General features: G+C 45.6%; 3 protein-coding genes across 3 annotated transcripts; 2 read left to right on the top strand and 1 right to left on the bottom strand.

Moving 5' to 3' along the window:
* Positions 1 to 403: 403 nt before the first annotated feature.
* Positions 404 to 5,378, top strand: LOC119294699 (HIPL1 protein-like). The gene is made up of 7 exons (XM_037572943.1): positions 404 to 603; positions 691 to 848; positions 1,669 to 2,457; positions 2,538 to 2,754; positions 3,300 to 3,478; positions 4,184 to 4,425; positions 4,755 to 5,378. Exons 1-7 carry the CDS (start codon positions 501 to 503, stop codon positions 5,152 to 5,154), a joined length of 2,088 nt encoding a protein of 695 aa, XP_037428840.1. The 5' UTR covers positions 404 to 500; the 3' UTR covers positions 5,155 to 5,378.
* Positions 5,379 to 6,071: 693 nt separating this feature from the next.
* On the top strand, positions 6,072 to 8,881 carry LOC119294700 (beta-glucuronosyltransferase GlcAT14B-like). The gene is made up of 4 exons (XM_037572945.1): positions 6,072 to 6,778; positions 6,870 to 6,945; positions 7,032 to 7,147; positions 8,100 to 8,881. The coding sequence occupies exons 1-4, from the start codon at positions 6,169 to 6,171 to the stop codon at positions 8,711 to 8,713; spliced, it is 1,416 nt and encodes a 471-aa protein (XP_037428842.1). The 5' UTR covers positions 6,072 to 6,168; the 3' UTR covers positions 8,714 to 8,881.
* Positions 8,882 to 10,013: 1,132 nt separating this feature from the next.
* LOC119294698 lies at positions 10,014 to 15,027 on the bottom strand. Its single transcript, XM_037572942.1, has 5 exons — positions 14,598 to 15,027; positions 13,580 to 13,669; positions 11,950 to 13,452; positions 11,146 to 11,335; positions 10,014 to 10,815 (listed from the first exon to the last, which is right to left on the bottom strand). Exons 2-5 carry the CDS (start codon positions 13,592 to 13,594, stop codon positions 10,187 to 10,189), a joined length of 2,337 nt encoding a protein of 778 aa, XP_037428839.1. The 5' UTR covers positions 13,595 to 13,669; positions 14,598 to 15,027; the 3' UTR covers positions 10,014 to 10,186.
* Between the last annotated feature and the right edge of the window lie 877 nt (positions 15,028 to 15,904).

Raw genomic sequence — 15,904 nt, 5'->3', positions numbered from 1 at the left:
AGTAGGGCCGTCTCATCAGCTTGTATCATCCGGCCGTGTATCTTGTTTGGTTGTGTCTTTATTTATAATTAAAGCAGGATGAAAGTCTGTTTCGAGAAATTAAATTTAAGTTTGTTGATTTTAGACGATCTGCCAGAGATGCTCATGCACTCCACCCGTGCTCAGCCACGTCTCACTCCGACGGCCGATTGATGACAGCAGGTGTGTGATCTTACTACCAGTATCAATCAGTGAGGTGAGGTCTGAAACAAGGCACGGCGAGGTTCCTGCTTCCAGTATAAAAACGAAGCGGCCGACAGATGTCCCGCCGCCGCCATTATTCAAAGCCAACTTGGTCAACTCTCACACGCCGCGCGCCTTCTTCCTCCTCCCACTCCCCAAGTCCCCATCGGCGTCACCCCACCCCCCAATAAATCTGGCCGCCCCTCGCCTCGCCGCTACGCAATCATGCCCGTGCCCGCGCGCGACAGCCGAGGCCAGGAACCGGACAGCGTCCCACGATGCGTCGGCCGCGCTCGCTCCCTCTCCTGCTTCTCCTCTTCTGCTGCCTCTCATGGCAGCAGCCGTGGCTCCTCCACGCCCTCCCGCTCTGCACCGACGCCAGTGAGCAGCCTGCCTTAGTGTTCATTTGGTTCTTGTCTGCGTTGCGTGGACGTTGGTGCTATCGGATCTGTCTGCTGCTGCTTGCAGGGGCGCCGGCGCCGCTGAACGGGACGGTGGGGTTCTGCTCCTACAGCGGGAGCAGCTGCTGCGACGCCGCCGCCGACGCCGCGCTCAAGAAGCGGTTCGAGGCCATGAGCGTCTCCGACGCCGCCTGCGCTGCCGTCGTCAAGTCGATCCTCTGCGCGGTACGGACTGCCTTCTTCTTCCTCCCAGCTCCCGTTAGTAGGGACTGATGAGTAGCATCTCCTCCAGCTACGAGAGATACTGCCCGTTTGTGCTGTCGTTGCAACCAACATGTGTTTTTATCGGGTTGCACGCTACGTGTTCGATGTTTTGCCTGAGCTGGGGACCTGCAAACGGAAGGTTTGATCAGCCGAAACCTGGGTACCTGGGCAGCGTTTCTTTAATACTGATGTTAGACTGCTAGTGTTGATCCGTCACTCATATCAGAAGTAGAAACCTCATGATATGCTATATGTATGTGCAAGGGAAAAATGTTGCTGAGTCAAATACCGGGGGGCACACTACTTGCTAGTGACCATCATATTTTCTGTGTTTCCGAATGGAATCTCTGTTCTTAGAAAGAAACTTGGGTGAAGCCATTCTTCTCCTGTTCTGCAACTGAGATGTTTGCTTTAGGTTAATATTATGTGTTATAAACATGTCTGAACATACCTGCAAAAAAGAACTTGTCTGAACATGATGTGGAGTTTTTAAGAATTACTACTGTTTATTGCTCCATAGGGGGGATAACTTTAAATTTCGAACGATTTTTTTATAAGAAAAGCACGAAGTTGAGATTAAAATTCTAGAAACACACCAGTCACCAGGTTTCTAGAACAGGTAGCAGATCCAAATTGACCCTTTTTGGTTGATTTGCTGGTAGCTAGTGATGACCAAGAAATCTGGTTATCACCGGGCTGAGATTTTTCTTCTTCTCCATGCTTACTGTTAGTTTGTTATCCATAGATATTAATATTAACAAGCTTTTAGTTTTATTTTCAGAAATGCAGCCCATTTTCAGCCGAGTTGTTCAACTCAAGCTCAAAGATTCGGATGGTTCCACTTCTGTGCAACTATACCTCTTCCGGAAGTTCTGCTCAGTCAAAAGATTCCACGCAAGATTACTGCAAACTAGTCTGGGAGACCTGCAAAAATGTGACAATATTGAACTCTCCTTTTCAACCTTCCTTGCAAGGAAGTGGAAGACTGCCTAGTTCTGCATCAAAGCTCACTGGTGTCTGGCAGTCAGAAAATGACTTTTGTACATCATTTGGTGGATCGTCTGATGATAAGTCAGTATGCTTCAGTGGAAATGCAGTTTCATTCAACACTACCGAGCCACCACCCTCCCCTAAAGGGGTGTGCCTCGAGAGAATCGGCAACGGGTCATACCTGAACATGGCCCCTCACCCTGATGGATCCAACAGGGTTTTCTTGTCCAACCAAGCAGGAAAGATATGGTTGGCAAATGTCCCAGAACAAGGGTCTGGAGGCATTCTGCAGTTCGACGAGGCGAACCCATTCCTTGATCTGACCGACGAAGTGCATTTGGATTCTGAGTTTGGGCTCATGGGCATAGCATTTCATCCAAAGTTTGCTACCAACGGGCGCCTCTTTGTTTCCTATAACTGTGATAGAACTCAATCACCTAACTGTGCTGGTAGATGTTCATGTAATTCTGATGTTGACTGTGACCCTTCAAAGCTAGGCACTGACAATGGTGCGCAGCCATGCCAGTACCAGGTTGTTGTTTCAGAGTACTCTGCAAAAGTCTCATCAAATGTTTCTGCGGTATGCATTTGGATACCCACTTCCGTGCTGATATAGAGCTAACACTTGAATAGCATTCTCATTGCTATTTTCTTTTGCAGGCAACATCTGCTAATCCATCAGAGGTTAGCAGGATATTTACAATGGGGTTGCCGTATACAGCTCATCATGCAGGACAAATACTTTTTGGACCTACAGATGGGTATCTGTATTTTATGATGGGGGATGGTGGGAACAAAGGCGACCCTTTCAATTTCTCTCAGAACAAGAAGTCACTTTTGGGAAAAATAATGAGGCTTGATGTTGACAATGTACAAAGTAAGTTAGCACTTGAAACATGGATCTTATTTTATTTGCTGTCATATTTGCATCCTGTTGACTCCATCTCATAAATTTTTGTTTACTTAGTATAGTCTGTCTGTTGTTCAGTACCATAGCATTTGATTAAGGCTTATTAATATATTTATCAATTGTACATTTTATCATTTCAGAAAATCATTTGAAATACTTAAATTGTTGATATTATAAATATTCAGTTTATCATTTCAGGAAATCATTTCAAATACTTAAATGTAACTATGCTACTCCCTCCTATCCATTGTACTAAATCAGTGACAATTAATATGGATCGGAGGGAGTACTAAAGTTATTGAAAATTTAACACTGGTGGGAATTTTCGCTACTTAGGAAGCTAATCGATTGTTTTCAGCTGTTATGCTGAAGTTACCTTATCAGATGAACATTGGCGTTATAGAAATTTTATAGATGGAGAACCCGGTAGCATGGGTAGTTAACGTGGCACGCCAAAGATTCAACTTTCGTTATCTTTTTTCTCCTAAACCCTTGTAATATTTTGTTTTCAGGCCAGAAGCAAATTGGTAACCAGACCTTGTGGGGCAACTATTCAATTCCAAAGGACAATCCATTTGCTCAAGACAGTGACTTGCAACCAGAGATTTGGGCCTTGGGGTTTAGAAACCCATGGAGATGCAGTTTTGATTCTGAGAGGCCTTCCTACTTCTACTGTGCAGATGTTGGGCAGGTATGCCGTGAAGACTACACGCAACAAATTTCACATTTAACTTGCTTATTGCTCAATTTTGATTAATGTAGCATGTAGTTAAAGTGAAGCTGCTGAACTCTACTACTCCCTCCGTCCCATAATATAAGATGTTTTTGGACACTACACTAGTGTCAAAAAACGTCTTACATTATGGGACGGAGTAGTAGATGATATGGTCACAAATTTGTATTATTTCAAATTTATCTTTGTATTCATTTCTCCAGTACTTTGACTGAATATTGTCGTATGACTATCAGACACATGATCAATAAGCCCCCGTTTTCCTTTTTCAAGGCTTGGCTCTTATAATCTCCATTACTGCACAAGAGTTCGACAGTTCATGTGCTTCCATTTTATTTTAGCATTCCCTGCTCAGACATGTTCCGGCCTTTATCATGGGACATGCTTCTACATCGACATAAAAAACTTCTTTAAACCGCTTACAATTATCATATTCAGGAAGCTTCATTTTCATAGTTTGTTTTGTTTAAAGAATGCTTCCCTCATATGCCAGTATGCCACCATATCTACTGTCAATACTAAATACTATCTGTTTCTTACTGCTGGCTCAGTACAAACCTCTGGACAAACCATAATTTCCTAGGTCGTTGACCTTGTTCAGAAATTGCATTTGCTTTGTCTGTCCATCTAAATCAAATGGTGTTTTTTACCGCACACGCACAGGATGCATACGAAGAGGTAGATTTGATCTCCAAGGGCGGAAACTACGGATGGCGTGCATACGAGGGGCCATACATCTATCATCCAGAGTGGACACCCGGAGGGAACACATCACTTGGTTCCATAAATGCCATCTTCCCTGCCATGGGCTACAACCATTCTACTGTGAATAAGAACGTTGGGTCTGCATCAATCACAGGCGGATATGTGTACCGTGGGTCTACGGATCCCTGCTTATATGGAAGGTACACTTCTCCTAACATGGATAATAAATGTGCAAACAAGTAAAAGTACTACGTGCTTCTGGACATGGAGCTTCTGCTTGCGAGCTCAAATGTTTTCTCATGAGCAGTAAAATCGGAGAAATAGTAAAATAAATAAGAAAAACCGATGAGTATTTTTTTTGACAGCAAACATTGACAAATTGTTTACATACGTACAATATTTTTGTGAAGCAAAAACATTTCCAAATGCTCTGGGCAAAAAAAAAATATCAATACTCTAAATAAAATAGTGTTTTTGAAAGCATTCTTACAACCTCTCTAACCCACTACACATGATTTGATGATCTCAGGTACATTTACGCGGATCTATACGCGTCGGCGATGTGGACCGGCTCGGAGACCCCGCCGAGCAGCGGGAACTACACCTCCGCGCTGACGCCGTTCGGCTGCTCCAAGAACTCCCCGATACCCTGCGAGTCCGCCGGCGGGGCCGCTCTCCCGTCGTTGGGCTACATATTCTCCTTCGGCGAGGACAACCGCAAGGACGTGTTCGTCCTGGCCAGCAAAGGCGTGTACCGGGTGGTCCGGCCCAGCCTGTGCGGCTACACCTGCGCCTCGGAGACGCCGGCGACCGGTAACGGAACTTCGCCGCCGCCTCCCGGCCCTCCGTCGTCTCTAGCCTCGGTGACGCGCGCAGGGAAGTCGATGGCCGTGGCCCTGGCCTCCGTTGTATATGCGCTGTACTTTTGAGCTCCCTCCATGCGTGTGTGTACTACTAAAGTGGTGAAGGCTCACATTGCTTAGCTGAAACTCTGTTTTTTTTTAAAGCTTGCCATCTCTATCGTGTGAGCTGAAGTAGTGGTAAGCTAGGCAATGAATGTGTTGGGGCCGGCCGGGTTGTGAAGCTGCTGCGGTGGTGCTTGTGTTCGGCTAGCCCGTCGCCATCCCGGCTTGAATGAATTTTCTGCTACTAATTGGGCGGGCCTGCCTGCCAACGGTTGAGAGAAGACGGGAGGGAGGGATGAAGCTCTTGGATTGCTGCTGTACGCTCTTGTCTTGCCTGCTGTAGGGGAATGGAATGGATGGTCCAACTAACAACCGAATACCCCTCCAAAAAAAAAAAAAAACTAACTAACAACCGAATGCCACGTTCATTCTGCTGTTGGCTCACTCGTGATCCTCGCTCGACCTGGAGCCATCGTGCAGACGTGTACCCGAACCAAGAAGAAAAATACTAGTACTACAACAGAGGAGAAGCGACAGAGAATGGAATCCAATCCAATTTTGTTGGGAGGGGAGGTCTCTTCTTGGCCTGCTCGATCGCTCCGATCTCGTCATCGTCAACGCATGCACCAACTAAGCGAGCAGAATGGAATCAAATGATACTCTACTACACTAGTAATATCATTATTTTTGGGTGGGTACTGACTGCACAGCACAGGTGCGTACGTGCTCGTCGTCCTCAGCGACACGGACCATCGGCCGGCCGGCCGGCCCGTGATGGCGGCCATGACGGACCATTCGCCGCGGCATCTAATCATATGGTGGCTTTGAGATTAGTGCTGCCAACACGTTTAACCTACCAGGTGTGTTGTAGCTAACTGCATGCATGGTTCTCTCTTCTCCCGCCATGATTGCCTCGTCGTCATCCCTTCGTGCTCTCCCACACTCCCCTCACACGCTCCATGACAGCACGATTGATCCATCCACGTCCCACACCGTATATAAGCACGAGTCCCCCAGCTCCATCGCTCGATCGCACCCATGTCCTCCTCCTCCATGGACCACGCCGGCCCCTCCGTGTCCGTCCTGCGCTGGCTGCTCTCCGTCGCCGCGGGGGGCCTCTTCGCGCTCTTCCTCCTCGTCGCCTCCCCGGTCCCGTTCCCCTCCGCCACGCTCTTCCTCGCCCCGACCGCCCCCTTAGCCTCCTCCTCCGCACGCGCCTCGAAGAGCCTCTTCGTCGACGCGGCGCTCTCGGCGCAGGCCCGCGCGCCGCCGGCCGCCCCCGCCTCGCCGCCGCGCTTCGCGTACCTGATCTCCGGCTCGAAGGGGGACGCCGGGATGCTGCGGCGGTGCCTGCTGGCGCTGTACCACCCGAGGAACCACTACATCCTGCACCTGGACGCGGAGGCGCCCGACTCGGACCGCGCGGCGCTGGCGGCGTTCGTGGCGGCGCACCCGGTCCTCGCCGCGGCGCGCAACGTGCGGGTGGTGGAGAAGGCGAACCTGGTCACCTACCGCGGCCCCACCATGGTGACCACCACGCTGCACGCCGCCGCGGCCTTCCTGTGGGGCGAGGGCCGCGGCAAAGGCGCCGACTGGGACTGGTTCGTCAACCTCTCCGCCTCCGACTACCCGCTCGTCACGCAGGACGGTGCGTCGCCGTGATCTCCTCTTCTTGGTCAACGAAATTAACCAGTTCGCTAGCTGATTTAGAAGATTCTGACATGGCATGCCGCATGCAGATATGATGGAGGTGTTCTCGGAGCTGCCGCGCGACCTCAACTTCCTCGACCACACCAGCGACATCGGCTGGAAAGCGTGCGTGCTCTACCTAGCTTCGATTGGAGGGCCATGCAGTGCATCTTTTTACAAGCTTCTAAAGTTCATCGTGGCATTCATGGCAGGTTCGCGAGGGCGATGCCGGTGATCATCGACCCGGCGCTCTACATGAAGAAGAAGGGCGACCTCTTCTGGATCCCCCAGAAGCGGGAGCTGCCCACCGCCTTCAAGCTCTTCACCGGTACGTACGCCATGTCCTCCGCTTGCATTGGCACGTAGCAAAGCATATCATCAACTAGTATAAGTAATTTGGATCTTTTTTGGGATATTTAGTTGTGCTCTATAGTGTTTGCCGCCGTTGTGCACGTGTGACACGGCACCTATCCCGTGTGTGCTGCCGATCATTTAGTAGGGTCTAATAGCCAGCTTGTACGTACTGTCGGTCACGACATTTCCCAGGGAGGAATTGTCTCATTACAATATCGTCGTTCGTGTCTCGCACATTGGCTCCGTGCGACGTGACCCAAAAACATGGCCGGTGCGCTGCACGTCTTAAAATGATATGATACTCCCACCGTCCCTTATTACATGGCGTCCTCATTTTGCGTGATTCAATTTTAATCATATATTCACATACAATATATTTCCTCCGACCCAAGATAAGTGTCTCAAGCTTAGTACTTATTTAGAGACGAAGGGAGTATTAAGTAGTATATGTCATAAAAATTACCACTATGTTCGGAACTACTTCCTCGTTTCACTCTTGTACGATGGTCTGACATATATAGACATATTTTAGTGCGTTTGTTCACTCATTTCAGTCTGTATGTACTTTATATATTAAAACATTCAAAACATTTTATTGTGAACAGGGGAGGACGAAGGTTATACTTTTTATGAGATATAACATATGTTTTATTGATGAAATTAATGGTCAAAGATGAATATAGACGTAGACAAAGGGAGTTCCACTAACATGGCAGTACTATTTTATATACGACGGGCAGAACATCTAGATGGCCGGCCACAACCAAGCACAAAAACAACAAAAACAGCTTGACGACATCAACTACTCCATCTCCCTTAATCTTTTATAATTCTCAAGTTAATCCTTGGTGGCCAATCGAGAGAACAAAAATAATTCTCAGATAATTTTTTTAATTAAGGATGATATATGCTTTGCTTCGTGTCAGGTTCTGCGTGGATGGTGCTATCGAGGCCGTTCGTGGAGTACCTGATCTGGGGGTGGGACAACCTCCCGCGCACGGTGCTCATGTACTACGCCAACTTCATCTCGTCCCCGGAGGGCTACTTCCACACCGTGGCCTGCAACGCCGACGAGTTCCGCAACACCACCGTCAACCACGACCTGCACTACATCGCGTGGGACAACCCCCCGATGCAGCACCCGCACCTGCTCACCCTCGGCGACTGGGACGGCATGCTCGCCAGCGCCGCCCCCTTCGCGCGCAAGTTCCGCCGGGACGACCCCGTCCTCGACAGGATCGACGCCGACCTCCTGTCGAGGGGCCCCGGCATGCTCGCCCCGGGCGGCTGGTGCGCCGCGGAGGTGCCGGCTGCCGGTGCAAACCGCACCGGCGTCGACGACGACCCGTGCAAGGCCGTCGGGGATGCGGCGCACGTTCGGCCTGGCCCGGGGGCTGAACGGCTGAAGCGGCTTGTTACGTCGCTCTTGTCGGAGGAGAACTTCCGGCCGAAACAGTGCAAAGTAGTAGTAGAAGAACATACTCCCATGAAAAAGGTAGAAGAACATACTCCCTCGGAAAAAGTAGAAGAACATCATTAAAACGATGGGCCCAATCCATTCTTTCCGGATGTCATTTTAGTGTAACGTTTCACACAATGTATGTATAGTGCACACCAGAGCCTGGTGCCTGATGCAGACAATGGGTCGATCTCAAGTGACATTTTCTCTTCTTGGCGTCTTTAATTTGTCTAAGGGCAACACTAAGGGGCCGACCCAAACAGACGCAGAAAGTGTCCGTTTTTTGTCCATTTAGATGGCCAGACTAACAGGCGTCCAGCCCATGTCCGCCCTTAGAGGCGGAAATATCACACACTGTGGATGCTGTGAATCTTGCAGGCGATTATTTTCTTTTGCAAAAGAAGATGACATTTCCCAGGCACAATTTTTGGAAGATCCTAAACCTCAACAAAACTTCCACTTGCACTTATCAGTCCAAGCCAGAGAGGAATTGGAGAGCCTGGAAGAAAAGCTTGATCTGGTAATGATTGACCAATGGAGTACAGATGAGTGGATGTGAGATTCAAGGCAAGGAAATTTTAAAAGTTCTACCTCAGAAATTTAAAACACCCAAAGTACATCACTATGGTTTGGAAGACAAAATGAATGATGAAACACAAGGTTTTTTCTTGGCTAATGTTTATGGACAGAGTCAATACCAGAGATTTACTATACAGAAGGCATTTTGACATTGGTGAGGACCACTCTTGCATGCTCTGCCCCTCTGGTTCCTTGGAGACAAACAAGCATCCGTTCTACACGTGTCAATTCAGTATTGAATGCTGGAACGAAATTCATATCCACCGGGACACCAATGCAACTATGCAAGAGATGATGGAATTGGCCCAAGGGAATGGCATCGGCCCCTCTTGAAAGAGATTGTTATTTTGCAGCATGGAACATTTTGGAAACAAAGAAATAGATGCTACTTTGAGAAGATCAGACCATCTCTGCCAGATTGGAGGAGAATGCCTACTGCTGACCTAGACATCCTCAAGCCTAGAGTAAAACCAGAGCTTGCTGAATTTATTGGCAATTTCATCTCTTCTTTCTAGGATTAACTATCTTGTATAGTTTCCTGTTAGTCTCCTCTACCTCTTTGAGGACATGTAAATACTCTGCTAATTTAATACTCCCTCCGTCCCATAATATAAGAGCGTTTTTGACACTACACCGATGTCAAAAACGCTCTTATACTATGGGACGGAGGGAGTAGTATATAACAGTGGGAGCCTCTCCTGCTGTTTTCACTGGTAAAAAAACAAATTTCAAGGCGGAATGATCAATTTTCTATAATCAATCCCACCCCAGCACATCTTGGTTACTGTTTCAAAGAAGAAAATTGTCCAGTATCTAGTGACATAATTATATCATAGACTAGAAAAAAATTGCTGCGTCTGTATCAACAAGCCTTACATCTGTTACAGCATATAAGCTTGAAGATTGTCCATGAAAAAACTAACTCAGACTTGTCACTGTACTTTGTTGCGACAGACTGAATTTTCTCGATTTGATCTACATACATGCAGCGGCCGACCCTGAGAGTGAGAGGAATTCCAATATGACTTCCTCCAAGAGGTCATCATGCAACATCATGGATATGTGCTTGCCGACCGTATATATGTCATCACCAAGTTCAAGCCAGTTTGGATCCAGAACCTTGTCATCAGGATGCGCTATCGCCAGCTCCTCCTGCTGCCTAACCATCATTTGCCAAACCTTCTCAACAGGCCCTTCAGGGCCCCAGATAGGCCTGCACTGTCTAGTAGAACTCACCCATGGGTGTATATTGGTGCAAGGTGCAAGGACATCGGAGAGAACAGAATTTGCAAGATCAAACATAAGTCTCCTCTCTGGCTTTGGCCATGAGGTCATTTTGGCGTACTTGCTCTCAAGCCTCTCAAAGACTTGGGGAGCAACAGGGAAACTAGATGAGTGCCATGACTTGCACAAGAGCTGCCAGTCAGTTGAAACTATCATACCAGAGCTTATGAGAATATCAAGGAGATATGAGAAGTCCCTGTCCTCCTCAACCTGAAATGCTTCCAAAGATTTGTAAGAAGAATCATTGCCATCATCACTTGAGATGGTGGAGACTTCAGGCTCATCTCGGAATCGACGATGGTCTATTCGTGTCTCCATGCCTGAGGTCAATAAAGAAGTTGCAGTTAATGAATGCATGATGCAAAAATCCTGTAAACATATCTTCTGTGCAATTCTCGTTAATAGCTGCAAAAGAAGTGATTTAAAACTCAACTTAACTATACACCTAAATTCTTTGCTTGAACAGCATGTTGCAATGTGGGAGTTAGCAATAATGTTTATCAGATGCTATGTCGTAACTCGTAAGTATTTAGCTTAATTTAATGATTTTTTGTATTAACTTCGCAGTTTAGGAGAGCTAGCAATGTACTACAAAAAGACACAAGCACTAGTCTATGCAGTACAGCCTTCTAGCTATATTGTTGTCTTACTGAGCATGTCTTGCAAGTCATTCTTGAAGAATCCAGAACAGCAACTGTCTTCATCAGTTGGGGGCTGTAGAATGGACACTGGGCTCGGCTGCTCAAACTCTTCCAATCCTTTACGAGACTTTGCCAGATCATCATGATTAGAAATAGATACGGATTCATAGTCATGACACTGCAAAGGCGTTGCTGAAACCTAAAAAAGATAGGGAAACGACTTGAAGAGCTGTGCACCATAAACTTAGGCTTCATGGTATCAGCATGAAAAGATTTAACAATCTAAACTTGTCAACAGATGAAAGTTGCATTAGAGTCTACATACTTAGTGGGAAAAATGATGAGGTTTAAATATGACATAACAACAAGTATTCTACTATAGTGGAACAGTGCACATCTTATATCATGAAAAAATAGAACTTAGAAAACATATTAATGTTAAAGAAAAAACATCATGAATTGTACACAATTCAGGATCAATAACTGAAACAGTCTCATTACAATGATTCTGAGTGAGTGAATTGAGTTCACAGAGTTCTTTTGTCTTGTCGCACTTGATATTTTTTAATGACGGAAGAAACACATCCTCGTGATAATAAGAAAATTATGAAACAGGAGTATGATTCAAAGCAGCAGTTGAACACTTATTGTTGCAGAGGAATTGGATTGTTCATGTTTCTATGTTAAATTGTTAAAGTAGAACTTTTTCGCTATTTCATTCTTGATTCGTTGAAACAACAGAACAGTTTGCAACATGCAAGAATATTATGTTTTGTTTTACTTTGCTAAATTCATGGCGCACAAAGTTCTGACCTTCTGTTCCCTAGATAATTGCAATTGAAACGAAGAAGGCACAGTTTCAGCAGGCTCGTGGATTAAGCCCTTATCTGTCGCGAACAATACTCTCTCATTTGTGCAGACAGAAGTTGAAACATTATCAGATGGACGCCATGAATGACACCTGAAATCATCAAGAGAAGGAGAAGCAGGTCTCCGCTGCTCCAAGGCAAGACTTTTTACCACAGAAGCATTCCTTAAGTTATTTTGCCTCCCGCTGGCAATTTGCTTGAGCCTTCGTTTGGCCAGAAAAGAATCAAAGGTAACCTTGCCATTGTTGTAGCTAACTGAAGGATCTGGGAAAATTTCACTGTTAGGAGACCCTTCGCAGGAAGAACTCCTGTCCAATGAGGTGTGAAGAGACAGTGGAGATCCATGCTTTGGTAAAACTATAAAGCATCCTTCCTTGTTGTGGCCTTTGCCCTGGTCAAGTTTATTGTGTTGAATCTGAGCATGCGGGTTCAAATTTTTCTTTACCCTCTCTGAATCAGATAAAGCAAACATCTGTGCAAGAGTTCTCGATCCGACATCACCTTCATCATACTTCCGAAAGGATTTCCCAGGTAAGCTACTTGATGATGACTTGTTTTGCCTGGAGTCAATGTCATCGCCAGAATACATCTGAAATGATCCAGCGCTATTCATATCTACGATGTTGAATTGATCAAATGATGGCTCCTCTCCCTTTGACAGAGAATTGATGGCATCACTAGTCAAGTATCTTTCTCTTTTTATTCTAGCCACATTAACAGTATCTAAAAGATGTTGTGAAACTCTCTCATTGCTCATTACAACAGACTCACCCAACTTCTTCTTCCTATTTCTCCTGGAATTACAATTGTCATGAGAGAGCAACGACATGGAAAAAGAGTTCTCTGGATCATGACTGTTCCCCAAGCCAGGCTCCAGAACGACAATGTTGTTGAAATCTCCGTAATTCCCTCTCGACATATTTTTTATATCTTTAAGTGAGGAATTAGCTAAACCCACAGGATACTTCCTGAAAGTGCCTGCGGTATCTTTCTCATGCTGATTATTTGGGGAATAATTCAGATCGCGGGGGCACTTCTCAAACAAAGGATTGTCTATTTCAAGTGGATTCAAGCGATCCAAGCCATTGTTGTACTCTACTTCATTATCAAATGTTTCATCACAGTAGGGAGACTTTGATGGCATAAGCTTTCTTAATTTCATTGCACTCCTCTTCAAGCTTGGCAGCCCTTTAGGGAAATGGTATGACATCTCTTTTGTGAAAGTCTCCGGTAGCTCCTCCGACACTTCAAAGACATCCTTGAATTGTTGATGTCTTTTATTGGCTACGTAAGTAGGTGGCAATACGTCAATTCCCATCAGTTTTGCTACGACACTGGGGGATGACCGTCTTTCCTCCAATTCTTTCAGTACATCCTTCCCAACAAGTAGTTTGCTTGGAGAGCTGCTAATCCTTTGTGGCCTGCACTCCTTATATCGATGCCCAAGCTATAGACAATTTCCAAGATGAAAAGGAAAAAAAAATCAGTGCTTCAGAATTTGGTTGTTCACAAGATATAACTATGAAACCATTCAGTTTCAAGAGGATTTTAATGAACAGAAGGAAGCAACTCACTGAAATCTGTTCCATCTTGAGAAGTGACTATATGAAGAATCAACTAAGAGGAGAAGTTCTGATATTCGTCTCAAGTCAAGTGATTTGTGCCTACAGATATACATGGAACATATGAAAAATTCTGATAATTATACCTTTGACAAAGAATTAAAGAATGCACAAAAGATGGAGAGATAAAATTAACACGTAGTGGCACTCAAAGTCTTTGATTTTTCTGCATTAAAAAAATTCTAAATGTGACTAGCAAGCCAGTAAAGTTGTCATCACTGTGACATCGATATGATCAGCTTACTGAATTAGGAAATCTACTCGTCATCTATCTCCAAGCTTTCCATTGCTCCCCAAAGCCATGTCAGAACTCAGACTATACTACACAAACACAATGGCATAACTCTGCGCTTGGAGCCTAGTGAGAAAGCACGGTAAGGCGGCGCAAATATAGGTTATACACAGCATGCAAAGTAGATCTGTATATATGAAGAGCTATTTTTTGCGTAAACGAAGGAATCAATTAAAACCAGTACACTAATTGTGGCATACTAGCAACTCAACTCCCAAAGACATATATACAAACCATAACATTGTGATGCTATATTGTAGGCAAGAGACACTAAAAACAACAGTATAAACCGTACGTAAGTAAAGCAAAAGCCGAAAAAGTATAGAAGTGCTGAACTCAATACTGGATATGCCTTTCTAGGTGCCAGCATCGGAAAGCCTCTTTACGAGAAAGTTGCATTCTCTGAGGGAATAAACTAATGCGCCAGAGAAAATCACAACCCGAACAAGATTAAATGTTCTGAATGTGGCTTGTGAGCTTATCAATATCAACTGCAATTGTTCTTTGTTGGGTGTGCGCGTGGCTCTAGATAGATCTTAAAATGGAGTACTACTACAACGTTGGAGAATACAGAATACTACTAATTTTCACAGAGAGTGACTGTAAGTTGCTGCGAATGGATATTTCAGAGAGAAACAAGTTGTTAGTAAACAATCAAAGCCAAAAGTCCTCGCTCACCTTAGTTTCAGCCAGATCTGAAAACCACCGGGGTGTAGCACCAAAGCAGATTCGCTCCTAACCGGACGCGGGGCTTCCTCGCGGTACCACCGTAGCCAGAGCAATGGCTCGGGCAGCCACCCAAGAAACACCCCCGAAAAGAACCAAAGCCGCCGCCGCCGCCGCCGCGAACAGGAAGGAGCCCAAGCGATGTTCGCCGCCGGAGACGGGGGAGGTGGCGCGGACGAGCGGAGATCTCCGGTGGCAAATGCGCGCGAGCCTCCGAGAGGAATCACATCGGCATTCGCAGCCTCTCTCTTGCCTCCGCGTCTTCTTTTTTGCTATCTCGGTTGGATTGGGGGAGAGGCGGAGAGGCAGAGAGGACGAGCAGACCGCAACGGCGCGGGACCTGAAGGCCGAATGGTACCGGACGGATCAAGAATTTAATTGGCGGCGTTATGTAGATGAACTAATTAAATGCTACAGACGAGATTTACTAGTAGCCTCACACTCACATGCCTGCGTACACAGATCCCCGTCAATCTCTCATAGGAACGACGGGTCCCACCTCTGTATGGTGCCACAGTAGCGATGACACGTGGGGTCGGACCCGCATCAGTAACGACAGTGTCCGGCGCGTGGTACTGCAGGGGTCCCAATCTGGTTTAGGCTTGTTGTAATGAGAGTATCATTGGTAGTATTATACATGTCAGGCATTTTTTATGAGGTGGCATAGAATTAAATGAAGAAAGAGAGCCTTGACCGTATCATATTAAATGATGTGCTATTTTGTGTCATGTGTTACTCGTATCTACTACATCTGTAATGTATAGTATCATATATTGATATCATATAGGGCTACATTTATCTTGAAATGCTAGTTTTTTTTATTTTATAAGTCTCAATTTGATTATTTCTATCACATGCTCAGATTTTAAGGTGCATTAATCCATTGCATTAAAGGATTAAGAAAAAATTGCATGTACTTCATTCATGCATGTATTACAATTAATGCACTGATAAACACAATTCTTTGAGGAAAACGAGCGCATTAATTGAATGCTTTTACAAACTATAAAAATTATTTCACCACTCATCATCTGTCTTGGATGGTGAGAATTTTAAATTGAGCCCTATAAACCGAAAAGGAGGTAGTATACCATTAATAATGGAGAATTGGTACCTCGTTGTTTCACACACGCTAATTAATGCGAAAACAATTTAGAAACGGAGGGTCGAATGGATTTAGAACCTAAGCCATTACTATACTCCCTCCTCTGTTTTTAAATATAAGTTTCTTTTAGAGATTTCAATGCGGACTAACATAC

This window comes from Triticum dicoccoides, chromosome 4B, assembly GCF_002162155.2.
Source record: "Triticum dicoccoides isolate Atlit2015 ecotype Zavitan chromosome 4B, WEW_v2.0, whole genome shotgun sequence".
NCBI classification, from domain to species: domain Eukaryota; kingdom Viridiplantae; phylum Streptophyta; class Magnoliopsida; order Poales; family Poaceae; genus Triticum; species Triticum dicoccoides.
This window is presented reverse-complemented; position numbering and strand designations above follow the sequence as displayed.

Excerpts from the sequence above, each read along its gene's own strand:
- LOC119294700 (XM_037572945.1), top strand. The coding sequence starts at position 6,169 with ATGTCCTCCTCCTCCATGGACCACGCCGGCCCCTCCGTGTCCGTCCTG. Across the intron at positions 6,946-7,031 it reads AGCGACATCGGCTGGAAAGC|GTTCGCGAGGGCGATGCCGG; the intron begins GTGCGTGCTCTA and ends CATTCATGGCAG. Across the intron at positions 7,148-8,099 it reads CGCCTTCAAGCTCTTCACCG|GTTCTGCGTGGATGGTGCTA; the intron begins GTACGTACGCCA and ends GCTTCGTGTCAG.
- LOC119294698 (XM_037572942.1), bottom strand. Across the intron at positions 11,336-11,949 it reads AATTATCTAGGGAACAGAAG|GTTTCAGCAACGCCTTTGCA; the intron begins GTCAGAACTTTG and ends TATCTTTTTTAG. Across the intron at positions 10,816-11,145 it reads TGACTTGCAAGACATGCTCA|GCATGGAGACACGAATAGAC; the intron begins GTAAGACAACAA and ends TATTGACCTCAG.
- LOC119294699 (XM_037572943.1), top strand. The coding sequence starts at position 501 with ATGCGTCGGCCGCGCTCGCTCCCTCTCCTGCTTCTCCTCTTCTGCTGC. Across the intron at positions 2,755-3,299 it reads TGATGTTGACAATGTACAAA|GCCAGAAGCAAATTGGTAAC; the intron begins GTAAGTTAGCAC and ends TTTTGTTTTCAG. Across the intron at positions 4,426-4,754 it reads GATCCCTGCTTATATGGAAG|GTACATTTACGCGGATCTAT; the intron begins GTACACTTCTCC and ends TGATGATCTCAG.